This window comes from Limanda limanda, chromosome 12 (assembly GCF_963576545.1).
Source record: "Limanda limanda chromosome 12, fLimLim1.1, whole genome shotgun sequence".
Taxonomy (NCBI): Eukaryota; Metazoa; Chordata; class Actinopteri; order Pleuronectiformes; family Pleuronectidae; genus Limanda; species Limanda limanda.
In genome coordinates, this window is record NC_083647.1 from 10,772,241 (window position 1) to 10,786,070 (window position 13,830).

General features: G+C 43.3%; 2 protein-coding genes across 2 annotated transcripts in view; both read left to right on the forward strand.

The window, feature by feature from the left end:
• arid1b (AT-rich interactive domain 1B) overlaps nt 1–13,830 on the forward strand; it is a 182,545-nt gene that overhangs the window by 128,165 nt on the left and 40,550 nt on the right. Inside the window, exon 7 of the mRNA XM_061082983.1 lies at nt 10,988–11,074. Coding sequence (XP_060938966.1) covers nt 10,988–11,074 — 87 coding nt within the window. The remainder of the gene's footprint in view (nt 1–10,987; nt 11,075–13,830) is intronic.
• LOC133015924 (putative nuclease HARBI1) lies at nt 5,206–6,860 on the forward strand. Its single transcript, XM_061083212.1, has 4 exons — nt 5,206–5,836; nt 5,918–6,030; nt 6,111–6,222; nt 6,331–6,860. The coding sequence occupies exons 1-4, from the start codon at nt 5,404–5,406 to the stop codon at nt 6,699–6,701; spliced, it is 1,029 nt and encodes a 342-aa protein (XP_060939195.1). The 5' UTR covers nt 5,206–5,403; the 3' UTR covers nt 6,702–6,860.

The following is a 13,830-nucleotide window of genomic DNA, read 5'->3' on the forward strand; positions in this document are numbered from 1 at the left end:
GAGTGTGTGTGTGTGTGTTTTGTTCGCTAATAGACTCAGAGAACATCTACACTCCTCCACATTGCGTCCTCCTCTGTCTGCTCCAGACAACAGAAATACTCAAAATGTTCTCTTCTATAGTTTCCCCTCTCTTGTTCTCCACCAAGATCCTCTGTGGTCCAGTTAACAGCGCTCGTCCGCCTGCCCTCCCTCCTTTCCTTCGCCTCTACCCCTCCTCGCCCTCTCTCTCGTCCCTGTTCTATATCTCTCCTCACCCCGTCTGAGTTTTTATTTTCTTCTAAAGAGGTGATTGGAGCTCGCGGGCGAGCGCTCTGGAGAGTTTAAGCTGTTTATCTGTGCTTCGCTTCAAGTGCTTGCAGGGCCCAGAAAAGGACAGAGAGGTCAGGGCGAGTGGAGGAGGGAGAGGGTAAGGACATTAGGATAGAGGGTGGGAGACAGAGGGAGAGAGGCCCAGACTTGTCCAGTTTGTTCGCTCCAGGGTCCATCCCTATGAATCTCCTCCATCCCGCTTTATATCCGCTCTTGTCTAACATTGTCCGCCAGCCTTGCCTGTGGTTTGCACTCAGTTTATAATTTTAAGAAACACATTTCTATCTTTAATTATGTTAATGAAAACCACAGAAAGAAAAAAAACACTGATCATTTTTCCACATTGAGGTTGAAGGTCAAGCATATACGCCTGGAAGGAACTGGAGCGATGACCTCAGATCAGGCTTGCATGCGCAGAGATGGCCATTTTTAAAAACTGTCAGTAAATTACTTCCCCGATGAGAGAGAAATAACAAATTTGCAAGCTGCAACGTCGGGCCTGAAAAGACGCCACAGGGTTGCTCATCCCAAACTTATATTTTTCCTCTGTTAGTGGTGAAAGTTATCACAAGAAAGCAGCGGAAGAGGGTGGGGGAGTTGGGTTTTTATGCCAGTGTCTTTTGCGGTGTGTGGAGCCGGGCGAGTTTTCTAGTCACACCACTCCCTGAGAGGCTGCGTGGTGGGAACGCTGCCTCTGGCTGTCCTTGTCCCTCTCTCTTTCTTCTCATTATTTTTATCGTGCTCGCTTTCTCTTATGTTCCCTCTTGTGTCCCACGTTCCCTCGTCCCCACCCTTTCCTCCCCATCTCTGTTTGTCTCTGCTGCTTTCTTCGCTCACAGCGTTGCTGTGGTACAGGCCTCCCACTGAGGAACAAGGCAGAATTTTCCATCCACAATTCAGCCTCTGTTCCTCCCTCTTATTTCCTCACATCTCTCCTCCAGCTCCCTTACTCCACGCTTGTCCTCCTTTTTTTTGTCTTCATCCCCATCCACGCATCAAACCCCCCCGCCAGCACCACCACAACTCTTTCCCCACCTCCCACATGCCTCCGTCTCTCCTCCTACTGATGCCTCCTCGTGTTCGAAGTGAAGCAGCAAAATGTCCTCCCCACAGGCATTAGATTCACCAAGCACACCGACGGCCAAAACAGTGGAAAAAAAACTGCGCCTGCTTGCTGTGTTAGCCGTTTAGAGAAATCCCATTCTAACTCTGTCCGACTGGAAAACCCTAACTGGAGCACAGTGTACAATTATTTTCTCTCCCCAACACCTATTTCCTAGCTTTCTCTCACTCACTCCATCGCTTTCTCTCCCCCGCAACCTGCCCGCTGTTTTTTAGCTTAAGCTGCAGTTTTGCTTTACTTACAGTTGCTACTCAGCGTTGGAAGTAATGAGGATCTTGGGAGGGCGCTTGTTTTGCGAGCCACTGCAGGCCTGCACTTGTCCCCTATAGGGAGAGTTAACTGGCATTAGCCCCCGGCTTGGGGAGGCATTGACTCGCACCCATAGAGATCTAAACCACCATTATTGGAACCTGCTGTTTATCTGCCTCTTTCCCCTAAAGACGCGGCAAGTAGGGGATATTATCTTGGTGTGTGTGTGTGTGAGTGCTGTTTGGTGGTGCAGGTGTGAGTGCAGCCTTAGGGTTGTATTAAGACATGGTGCTGAAGCAGCCCTTTCTCTGTATTCTACGCCAGTCTATTAGTGCTCACCGCTGTTACCTCACTTTAGCAAAAATGGCCCCCTCTGCTCCAGGGGGTCTGTGTTTATGAGAAACAGTGAAGGTGTGTTCATGTGTGTGCGTTTATGTGTGTTTGTGTGTGTGTGTTTATGCGCAATGTAGGAAAGTGGCTGTATTGCTGGGTGTCTGTGTTATGCTACATTCTGTATAGCTGCACACCCTCTCTAGCATTCACTCACATTTCTACTAATGCACACCCACACCTTCCTTTCATCAGCAATTATAAAAGTCTTTTCATTGACTGTCTGGTTGACTTTTCTTCATCAACATTATGCACACACACACACACATACACACGCATAGTAGCTCCTCAGCTTAATATTACCAGGGCCCTGAAACAAAACAGAAATATGGCCACAAGTACTCTCCCTCAGCTTTGAACTTCCCCGGCATTTGCGTTTGAAACGCTGATGAAAAAAAGCTTCAAAGACCACACTCCCTCGCTTCAAAGGAGACTCAGGGTTGCCTCAACAGTCCTTGTGGAAGGGAAAATTAAAATGTGTATTGGGTTTTTAGCATGAGCATTATCTCAGAAAAACGCAATGAACTCCCATTACTTCTGGCCCGTTGCTGCCTTGTATCATGAAGAAAGAGCAGAAAATGGATGTACTCACTAAGTGGCTTTTATACAAAGAAGAAATTACAGTTATTTGACTTTTCAGCAGCTTCCCAAAGAGCATCCTCGCTCCAGATATCTGCCTGTTCATTCTGTAGTTCTTCATGCAGCAAGTCCTGTCCTTGTAAAGCTCTGTAATCATGATCAAAAATCAGCAGTCTGTTCATGTAATGGTCTTCGACTGATCAGTGTTAAGGACAAACATAAGTACACGACTACACGTGCTAACATCTTAGTGCAAAAAATGGAAAACACACTCCTTTTCTGCTACTTAGCCAAGATGGTGACTATTGAGAGTGCAAGTCTCCAACGTTTTACACACACATTTAGCATCTGGGGATCTCCATTGCTCTGAATGTTGCCATTCTTTATAGCAGGTGTAGATCTGGATTTATTCAAATTAAGACACAAGAAAAAAATACTGAATGAGTTAGAAAAAAAGCACTTAGCTTCTTAAATGCTTTGAAACAGTTTCTCCCATTGCACTAAAGTGAGTCCACGTGGATGTGGATGTGCCATTGTCATTAGTGTGTATTTGTGTATGTGTATATTTACACATGTGTGTTCAGCTGGGCACTCTGGGAAGTGTGAATTGCAAACAGTGGATAAGATGCCGGCTGAGGGACTGCAAACTATTACAATGCCTCTGATTGCCGCATGTGCTAATTGTGTTGTAGAGCACCTATGGGAACACGGGCACTGTAAGGATTACACACAGAGATTTAAACACCGAACAAGTACACACGTGAAAACACACACCGTTAAAAAGAATACAAATGTTCACAAATAACTTGAATACAAATAACTTGAAAAAACATAACATAATCACAGATATTTAAACACCTGTTATACTGTTAAAAAAACACATACTTTAAAAAATATTAATATCTTCACACAAGAAGCTACATAGAGTGCAATTGCGCTACAAAATGCATCAACACAAAAATTGAACTGTGGACATATGCATATGAGTAATAAGAGGACAACCTGAATGGAGGAAGATTTTCCATTCCATATATTTGTTTTTCATTTGCATTCATTACTATTTTGTTTCTATGGACAGGCAAAGATATACAGTCAGCTCCTGCTGACATTTAGCTCCCTTCTCTCTCTCCCCGCTCTCTCTCTCTCTCAGCAGCTTGTGGAGAAGAACTGCATGTCAAAGATTCAGTGTATGAATTATTAATGGTACAGATTAAACGTGCCAGGACTCACTGTGGAGCCTGTTTGTTTTATTTGGACGTAATTATTTAATGGCAACTTGTTAAAAATGATAGTGCAGAGAGGAAAAGGGAGAGGAGAGGAGTGGAGAGGCTTTGTTTAGGAAAGTAATTGTTATTGGAGTTATTACGACGTGCTCCGAGCTTCACTCATTCAGTGTAGAAAAAGAAGGAATGAGAGATGAGGCCTTGTCTGACTCAACTATACAACTTCTTTCCTCTCCTTTTTTGTCCTCTCTTTCTGTCTCTCTTGCTCGTTCTCTGTCTGTCTCTCTCTCTCTCTCTCTCTCTCTCTCTCTCTCTCTCTCTCTCTCTCTCTCTCTCTCTCTTTCTCTCTCTTTCACACTCACACACACACATATACACACACTCGTATGTCTTTGCATTAATCTCACATTTTACATGGCTCTGTGAAAAGAGTAGTGGAGCATAGAGGGCACTGTTCCCTATTTATACCTTCACAGTTGCACGCACTCGCTCACATACACACACATACAGTACAAGCTGCTGTCATCACCATTCTGCCATCCAAACAAACACAGTCTGACAGCATAGCTGGTGCCTGGCATGCATCCTTGCACAAACACACACACACACACACATACCAGCATTTATTGTGGGCTTGACTTTCATAGTGTGAGGGTTCAGTAAACTCCTGCTAGCATGCTTCATTCTCACAACCCGTCCACCCATCTAAACCCCCGTTGCAGCTAAATCTGTCCCTACGGCAACATGTGACTATGACCCTCGCCAAGAGGCTTCAGGCTTCAACAGTCAGACACCTCAGCTCATACCACACAAACGGGACAGTGGAGTGTTTATATATACACTTTAGCAGAAACGTGCACATACATGAGAGTGTAGATCAGAAGGGGCACGACTTCCCTACATACGGCTGCACACATACAGTGCAGACATACCATTGGTGGAAAGTGATTCAAACACTGGAGTTCAACATAGGTGTGTGGGACGTTTTGTTCAAACCCAGACAAATGTTTATTTAAGGTACCGGTATGATTTTGGTTTTGATGTCTCAGCTACAACTTCTGGGGCCAACACATGAGGAAAGAATAACACAAGGCCAGCCAGTTAGCCAATCAGCTGTTTTTCCTTCCGATGTTAGTATTGGTCACTTGTAATGGATCATTATTCATCGCCGTTGGCTGCATAACGTTAATACATTAGCTCATCCATGAATAAATATTTTTTTCCTGAGTACCGTCTGGGAGATTTTGGTGGTGAAGACAACAACTCATATTATCCCACACTGCTTCACAACAGCACACCAGGGGCCCGTTTCACAAAGCAGGTTTAGTGAAAACTCTGAGTTAGTTAACCCTGAGATGAGGGAAACTCTGGTTTTTCAGTTTCACAAAGCCAGTTCAGCTTTACTCTGAGTCAGTTACCCTGGCAACATACTCCGTGAACCTAACCTGCTCGCTGGCAGGTTTTCTTCAACTAACCCCGAGTTTCTCCTGCTCTTAAGTTGAAGCCTGCAGACTGAAGGCAGTGGCAGACATGGCGTGTCCTTTTATTGAAGAGCCAGTTGATGTCGAGGCGCAGATACTCCGCAGACATCTCCACCGGGAGAGGATTATTAGACCCCGATTGGATGTTTTATCATTCCCTGATGAGTATCTGTTTGAGCGTTTCCGTTTCTCTGCATCATCTATAATTTATATAAACGATATTCTCAGCCCTCACATCGCTCACATGACGCATCGTGGACATGCTCTCAGTTCCGAGCAAATTCTTTGTTTTGCACTTCGTTTTTTTGCCAACGGCAGTTTTTTGTATAACGTCGGTGATGCAGAGCATGTGTCCAAGGCAACTGTCTGTCGGGCTGTCCGAAATGTGACACTTGCACTGAAACGGCTACTATGCACGTTTGTAGTGTTCCCAAGTCACAGACCCACCAGACTTCTCAAAGAAGAGTTCCACAGAATTGCAGGTATCAGTCTAAGCAGTAATTCATTTATGTCATAAAGCTTTGAGACTTGAAGCACTAATCAGTCAATTTGATATATTTTAGGGTTTCCAGGTGTGATGGGCTGCATAGATGGCACTCACATTCCTATCATCGCTCCTTCAATAAATGAAGGAGATTATGTGAATAGGAAATCTGTCCACAGCATTAATGTGCAGGTAGGCCTAAATAGTAGCCTTTAACATTCCAAATTAAATACACTACACCATACAGCTAATTACTGTTCTCCACTGTGAAGATCATATGTGATGGAGCCTACATGATTAACAATGTGGAAGCGAAGTGGCCTGGGTCTGTGCATGACTCACGAATGTTTCGTGAGTCGACACTGAGTGCCAGATTTGCCGGTGGTGAGTTTATATATATAATTTATATACAGTATATAGTTATATCCTATGATCAAATATTTTGTTTCCTCCTATTGCAACTGAAACAAACTGTATCTTGTATTATCATAGTAGAGTTCGATGGTTACCTACTCGGAGACAGAGGGTACCCCTGCCAGCGCTATCTGCTGACCCCTTACCCTGACCCTGAGCCTGGCCCACAGCGACACTACAACTTGGCTCACTGCAGGACACGAGCCAGAGTGGAGATGACCATCGGGATACTCAAGGCCCGGTTCCAGTGCCTTCGTAGGCTCAGGGTCACCCCAGAGAGAGCTTGTGACATTATAGTGGCATGTGTGGTTCTCCACAACATTGCCACTATTAGAGGAGAACAATGTCCTACTCTTTCCCCCTGTGATCCAGGTATTAATCATACCCCCCCTGCTGATACACGAGATGGAAGAGCTGTTAGAGACATGATATGTGTCAATCATTTCTAACTGACCCATCACCTCCCCAATGTTCAAGAACGACAATATGCATCTCATTTTATGAGGTCTTCTTTATTTCCTAGAAGGACAAATTTTGTACAGTTGTTAATCCTTTGTTGTTGAAACAATTAAAAAACATCCACCTGTGGGCACGTCACCCACCTTTAACTGATGGTCCAGCAGTTGTATTTCCTTTTCTGTTTTGGTGATCTGCAGCCTTATGTGCTCCATTTCTAGGTGTGATTTGTTTATTTGAGATTCTAAATATACCTTGTAAAGTTGTTTCACAGGGAGCTATAGGAACATAAATGACATTGAATTTCAGTGCCATGTCTATTTAGTGTCATTGTAAGTTGTGGGTCAATGCTGAACAACATCTTACTGAGGTAAGCTGTGCTGTGGAGGTTGATGGACCTTCTTCCCCATTGTAATTTCCAGCATGGCTCTGTTAGAGAGAAAGAAGTTGCAAGTTGTATTGTGGAACAACACTATTAACTGAGCCAAAGTTATTTAAAAAAAAAAAGGTGTATACTTCAGCAGGCCTCTCTGCATCTTCCCTCTCTGTGGCAGCTGATAAGGTTTCTTCATCATCCTCCTGTAATGAAACAGAATGTGTGTGTTATATTCTACCAATTATGAAAAATCTGTGGAATATTAAGAGTACTTACAACAGCATGGAGGTCTGTTATGGCAGAAGGCTCAACGAGACAGATTACACCATCAGTAACTGGTAGAAAATGAAGATTAGACAGTTGATGATTACCCAGAAAAGTGCCCCACCTAATTTAAACACAATTTTTCAAACTCTGAGTCACCTTAAAATAGATTGATATCTGAAAGCAAAAGCAGCCAATTGCAAAGAACTGTAGCTTACTGCTACAAGAAAAATCAGTGTGCCAACTAAGTTGTGTCTAAGATGAATGGGTGGCCATTACTGAGCGAACACTAGAAAAAGGATTAACGTACATGCCATTCATTTGAATAACTTACCTCTTATGTAGGCCCCTGTGACCTGGGGCGTGGGTGGGTCCGATGAACTCCCCCCAGAGATGCCCTCAGCAATGGGTCGTCCACTGTTCTGACTGAGGGCCATCTTTTCAGCCTCTGTGAGAGGTGGTGGTGGTGGACCGCCACCTGTTTTGCGGGCCTCAGCCTTTTTTCTGTTGGCTATAATGGAGGTCAAATTTAAATACATACAGAAAACACAACTTTGGAGACTTGTATGTATAAAAGGCATTTAGGTGTTGCTTTCATAGAGACAATATTAAATACTGGCAGTGTTGGGATTTCTCTTTTTTTTGCAGATTTCCCTAATTACTTAAATATATCCATCACATGTTGAATGTAGCCACTAAATGCTGTTTAATGAGGGCAGGCTAAACAACATCACAATTGCTTGTACTTTATTATACCTTACCTGTTTGAACTACATTTTTATATTTCATCTTTAGCTGCTGCCAAGTCCGTTTGGTGCCTGTTGGGTTGCACCTGTGCTCACAGACACACATATGGAATATAATTGTTGAATAAGTGGAACATTCAAGACAAAACATTTCTTTTTTTTCTCAAATTAATACTGACGCATTGACTCGGTCAGCAATTTCCTGCCACGCAAGATCCCGCGCTTTTGCTGCTGCCACAGTATTGCTTCTTTTTAAAAATATATGCTCACTTTCTGCATACGCAGTCATTAATATTTCCAACTCCACTGGGGAGAAGTAGGAGGATCGAGGCTGTTTACCACTTGTTGCCATGGTGAATCATGTTATCTGTGTTCCATTGATGAAGGCTTTTTATATCCTGATGCACAAGCTTCACTCAGGGTTACCTTGACTCTGAGTTGATTGAACTAAGTGTTATCACCTGTTCTGAAACCGAAAACTTAGAGTTTGACAGCTCAGAGTTGCTCAACCCAGAGTTAAGGTTTTAACTCAGAGTTTGTTGAACCTGCTTTGTGAAACGGGCCCCAGGTAGTTTGTTATTGTTTTGATTAAGAGACCCCTAGTGGCAAAAATTATATATTGTACTTTTAAATGCATAGTAAATCATAATAATCCAAAAATATATTGTACCCCCATAATTACATTCAGGATGAACAATCCTTTAACTGCCTATGCATTATAAAAATTTTAAGTAAGGACTTTTAGTTGAGCAGAAACCATTTACATTTTTTTTATTTCTGCTTTTACTTACACTAAAGGGACTCTTACCTTTGTTGCATTTTTACACTTTTTTTGGATAAGGTTAAATTGGTATTAATAAGGTAATGACACTCTAAAATGCAAGACAGACCCACCAGGAGTAAAAACAAACAATTATTTCACTCTCATAATATTTAGTGAAAACTTCAACCAATAAAATTCTTCGGACCGAAGGACCTTATTGGTCGACAGACCTGTCTGTTTGCTGCATGGACATGCAGGTTTTCCGTCTGCTTCTTGTGGCGCATTCGGGCCCGCGTCATCAAGGCATGTGAATGTAAATGTATAACTTACCGAATCCATTGCTTTGGTAAACAAAAACTCACGTGCGTGCGCGGAGGCAGTAGCTTGTAAGTCTGCTTGTAAATAAAGTTTCTTCAAAAAAACACCGCGGATGGGAACGAGGGGGTGGGGCATTGGAGGAAGGCGGGATGATTTGAATGTGCTGTAATTCTCAAATGCAACAAAGGTAAGAGTCCCTTTAAGGATCTGACTACTTTTTTTACTGTAGCCGTTGTTTTTAGTCACCTTAGAGTTGCTTAAACATTTCCCCTGCCCTCCTGCCACAACATGACAGACTAACTAATCGAATATTCTCTCTTTGAAGCAGTGCTCCGGATCTATTCGTGTGTGTGTGTGTGTGTGTGTGTGTGTGTGTGTGTGTGAGAGAGAGAGAGAACGTTTCAGCACATAGACTGCACCTTTGTGCTCTTATGTGTTCCGTTGAGTGTCTATTTACACTTGTTTGTGCAATTACTTATACTTGTGTCTGTGTGTGTGTGTGTGTGTGTAGGCGGCCGGGTGGATGGAAATGTTGTTTATGCAGTTTTATGCAAAGCAATTATGTTGACTTAATTGGGTTTGTTTTTGTGGAGTGTCTGCCACCCCCAGTCATGTATTACTGCTATCATGGAGTGACACATCACAGACACACACATGCAGACTCACTCCTCGAAACACCACTTTCTACTGCATGATTGAATAATGTGAAGTGTTTGCCTTGTTTGTGAATTAGTGAATTTATATTCACTGTAGCAACAAAACTGTGTTACTACAGCTGTACTTCCTAACGAATCATCCTAAGTCGACGGTTACTTTTGGCACATATTCCTATCTCTAGGAGGGCAAATCATATATGTTAATTGTAAAAACATGTACTGACAGTCATCAGTGAGCATGTACAGTTACATAGCGTCAACATTTCTTTCATGTGCGGTCAGGTTGCGTGTCACATACATTATGCGTAAGCACTGAATCATCCATCTCAACCACAGAAACCAGTGCAGTTTAAAAACAACAAACCAGTTTTCGTCCTCCTCTCCACCTTCGCATCGTCTCATGTCTGAATTAGAAGATAAAAGGTTAATTTGCCATCTCTCTCCTTCCTCTGGGCCAAATCAATCCACCATAGTCTCCGTCTGCCATTGTCCTAATCAGACCCTAAACTCGCTATTGGATTCCAATGGAACAGGCACAGCCCAAAGACCCACACAACCATCTAATCAATAATCCTGAAATGGGGGTGAGTCTCTATAGGGGATCGCCCTGGTTTTAATGCTCACACAAGGAAGAGGCGCAGGCTCCAATGACTTGATACAGCATGTCCTCTGGAAGTGCATTTGTCGTTAAGTTAATAGCAGATCGCAAATAACTTCATGTGTAGCGATTGTTCAGGGTTCTTCTGGGTTCTCTATCTGGCATACAGCCTTCTAACCCATCGCTTGACACTGAAGAAACACAAACTCAGACTTCAGCTAAACACTGATTCCTCATTGGGGTTTTTTCATCAATCAAAACGGCAGAAGATTTTTGAAGCAGGTAACTTTTGTGCCATTGAAAGTAGATCAGACAGAGAGACAAAAGTGATCTCTCAAGGCTCAATTGTTTCAACAGCTCCTGCAGTTCCATTACATTTTCAGGCAAGGCAGATAGGCAGCAATTATAAATCAATTTTCTATTGATCGCTTTCTAAGCGAATCCAACTCCCGTAACGTGACAGCTTTTATTACAAAGACAGAATTGTACCATTGTAACTCTAAAATGGGCCATGTGGGTGTTTAAGTCTTCATGTAGTGATTCCATGTTATTCTGCAGGTTCCAACGTGGCCCTGCAGAGCTCTGGAAACGGACCAGATGGAGCCCGCCCACCAATCGCCCGCTCACCTATGGCTCAGGAGAGAGGTTTGTGTTTATGTAAAGAAACTGGTGTTTGACCTTTATTTTTGTTTTAGTGAAATTCAATGTTTGGTTGAGAAGACCCATTGAAAACTGTGGTTCATTCAAGAATGTGTTCTTTCAATTTGAGAGCAGGACTTCACGTTCAGATTTTGTACCGCTAAGACTAAAATAGCCCCTCCTTGTGCTTACATTTGCTCTACTTGTGCTTTAATTGTGCACTTGCACTCAGACATTGTTTGGGACAGATTTTCTGCTGCGTCCACTCTTCTCCTCAAGCTCAAGCTGCTTTTGTGCGGGTGCCTGTTCTTTTTGTGCAACAAGTCTGTCATAATTCCCCCACCAATAGAATACCAGGAATTGTGGTAAAATAGTTTTCCGCCTCCGTAGCGAGTGCATTACCTTTAAGAGTCCCGTCATACTTTCCCATCTGCACGGGTCCAGAAAAGCAATGCAAACAACAAAACATCTGATACAACCGCAGTTTGAGCAAATTTGGGAAGCACAGGCAGAGGCTGTCTGAGTGTGAGTGCAGTGTGAGAGCATTACAAAATCTGAATCTTAAATCAAAAAGTCCTGCCCTCAAAATGAAAGACCACCTTTTCAATAAAGACAGACAAAAAAAACATTTATGCATGTACTGTACCCTCTGCTTGTGTGTGACATAAATATTCTCCATAGGAAATACAGCTTCAGCATCATATTCAGTTTAAAAAGGATATACAAAATCAAACTTGTCCCAAACACTCTGTGCCTTTACATTCCATCAAAGTGAGACATGCATGAAGATGAAAAACATGCAAATAAAGCACGAGACATCGGGAGAGACGTGTAAACAATATGACTGGCTTAGTGCTGTTGTTTGTATGAATCCACTGTTCCATAAAATACATTCCCTCAGCAGGAAAACCACCCGTGTTACACTTTTTGCATCTTGTATTTTGCTTTCTTGACAGCCCCACCGTGCATTTAAACTATTTAAAAACACACAGGATCAAGCGATAGTTGTCCTTTAGGCTGAGCAGGTGCACAAACAAACAGGCACATGTACAAGGTCTCAGCATTATGCTTCATCGCTGGCCAGAAAACTATCGTTTGGCAAAACTGTTACAGTAAACATTAAGTCAACTTCTCCTGGACTCTGTTCAAGCCAGAATGCAAACACACAAACCACATGTGTTTGACATGAGGGAAATTGTTTTCAGCACTTACGGCCACTTCTCGACCATCAACTAAAAATAGCAGAATTTCCCATTTAAGCCAAATAAAAAAAATCAGCATCTACACAGCAGTGCAAACAAAAAAATAACCCAGACGGACTTGTATGTAACCTTAATGGAGCTCCCTCTCTATCACCCACCAAAGAGCAGTTAAGTCAGACAGAGACAGAGGGAGTGGACGGATGAAGACAAAGAGGGAGAGCCAAGCGCTGTAAAAGGTTATTTCCCAACATGATGAAATCAAGCTGGAGATTTAATGCAGCTCTCTAATGCCTGTAAACCTCCAGCCCTCCCCAGCCCGGTCCAGGAAACCACAGTGCCGGTTAACAGAGCTGGCTGTTGTTTTTAGCTGTTTTCCAAGCTTGGATTAAGTCGACCCCCCCCCCAACCACCCAGCCGCCTCCTGAACACACACGTTCCACTTTGCTCAAGTGGCGTCCTCCCTAAGAGCCTCGCTCCACTCTTCATTTCCATAAATCCGCTGAATGTCCCTTTCCCCCCCCACACTTTCTCTTGAGCGTGCTTTGCCGGCTGCCTGTTGTTGTTGTCGTCCAGTTGAGAGCTCCTTTCGCTGTTTGAGAAAGAGAGAAAGGTTTATCTGTGTGCGAGTGTGTCTGTGAGTGTGTGGCGAGGGAATGAAGCAGAGAGAGAGAAAAATCCTCGAATGTGTTATTTGCTTTTAGCACTGTCTGCAAAATGTTCCTCTCCCCATCCATTTTCCAGGCAATTTAAAGTGCGGTATTACACACTGTATTTTTTTTCTCCTCCTCTCCCAGAATCCCCTTACCCTAATGGAAGCAAAACATTACAATAATGTCCTCGCTCCTTAAACCCAACACTCGCAGCCTAAGCACTTTCAGGCCCCAATCGCTCTTTCCCTCCGTTGCACTGTCTTTCCCTCCCACGCACACTTTCTGTCTTGGCCTCTGTCTCTTTCCCACACACACAAACACACACACACACCTAGAGCTTTCATATTTCTCCCTCTCTGTTATCTACCCCCCACAAAGAAGCATAAATATGTACATGTATGCATTTAGTATGTGCACACAAGCATATGGTGAACACTCACATGAGATTTGTTTATCTCCTTCCTCCCCACTCACATTTTCTCATGCCCTTTAAGCAGAAACAAGGAATTAGACTCGTTTCAACACGCATTTTCCAACCCGGTTGTCTCCCTAAACGCCAAACTCACTGAAGAGTCTGTGCACGCTGACTCAACAAAGACAAGTTTAGAAACTTACACATGGCAGTTGTCATACAATGGCCATCCGGCAACCTGGCGGACTGGGAGCACCTTTCTGTGGGTTTCGAAAAACGAACAGGGCAACTTAAAAGGGCGAAGCCCAAGCGAGGATGGCTCCAAATGTCAATTTGAATGGTGGAGGCAAGTTTGGGCCTCAGAGGCTGTGACACATCTATTGACTGAATAGCTCAGAATAGCACAGTAGCCATGGTCAAATCACAGGCACATTCTTTGGAGAGTCGAATGTGTCTGCTTTTAAATCAAGCAGACACATTCCTTGGCATTAGCAGGAA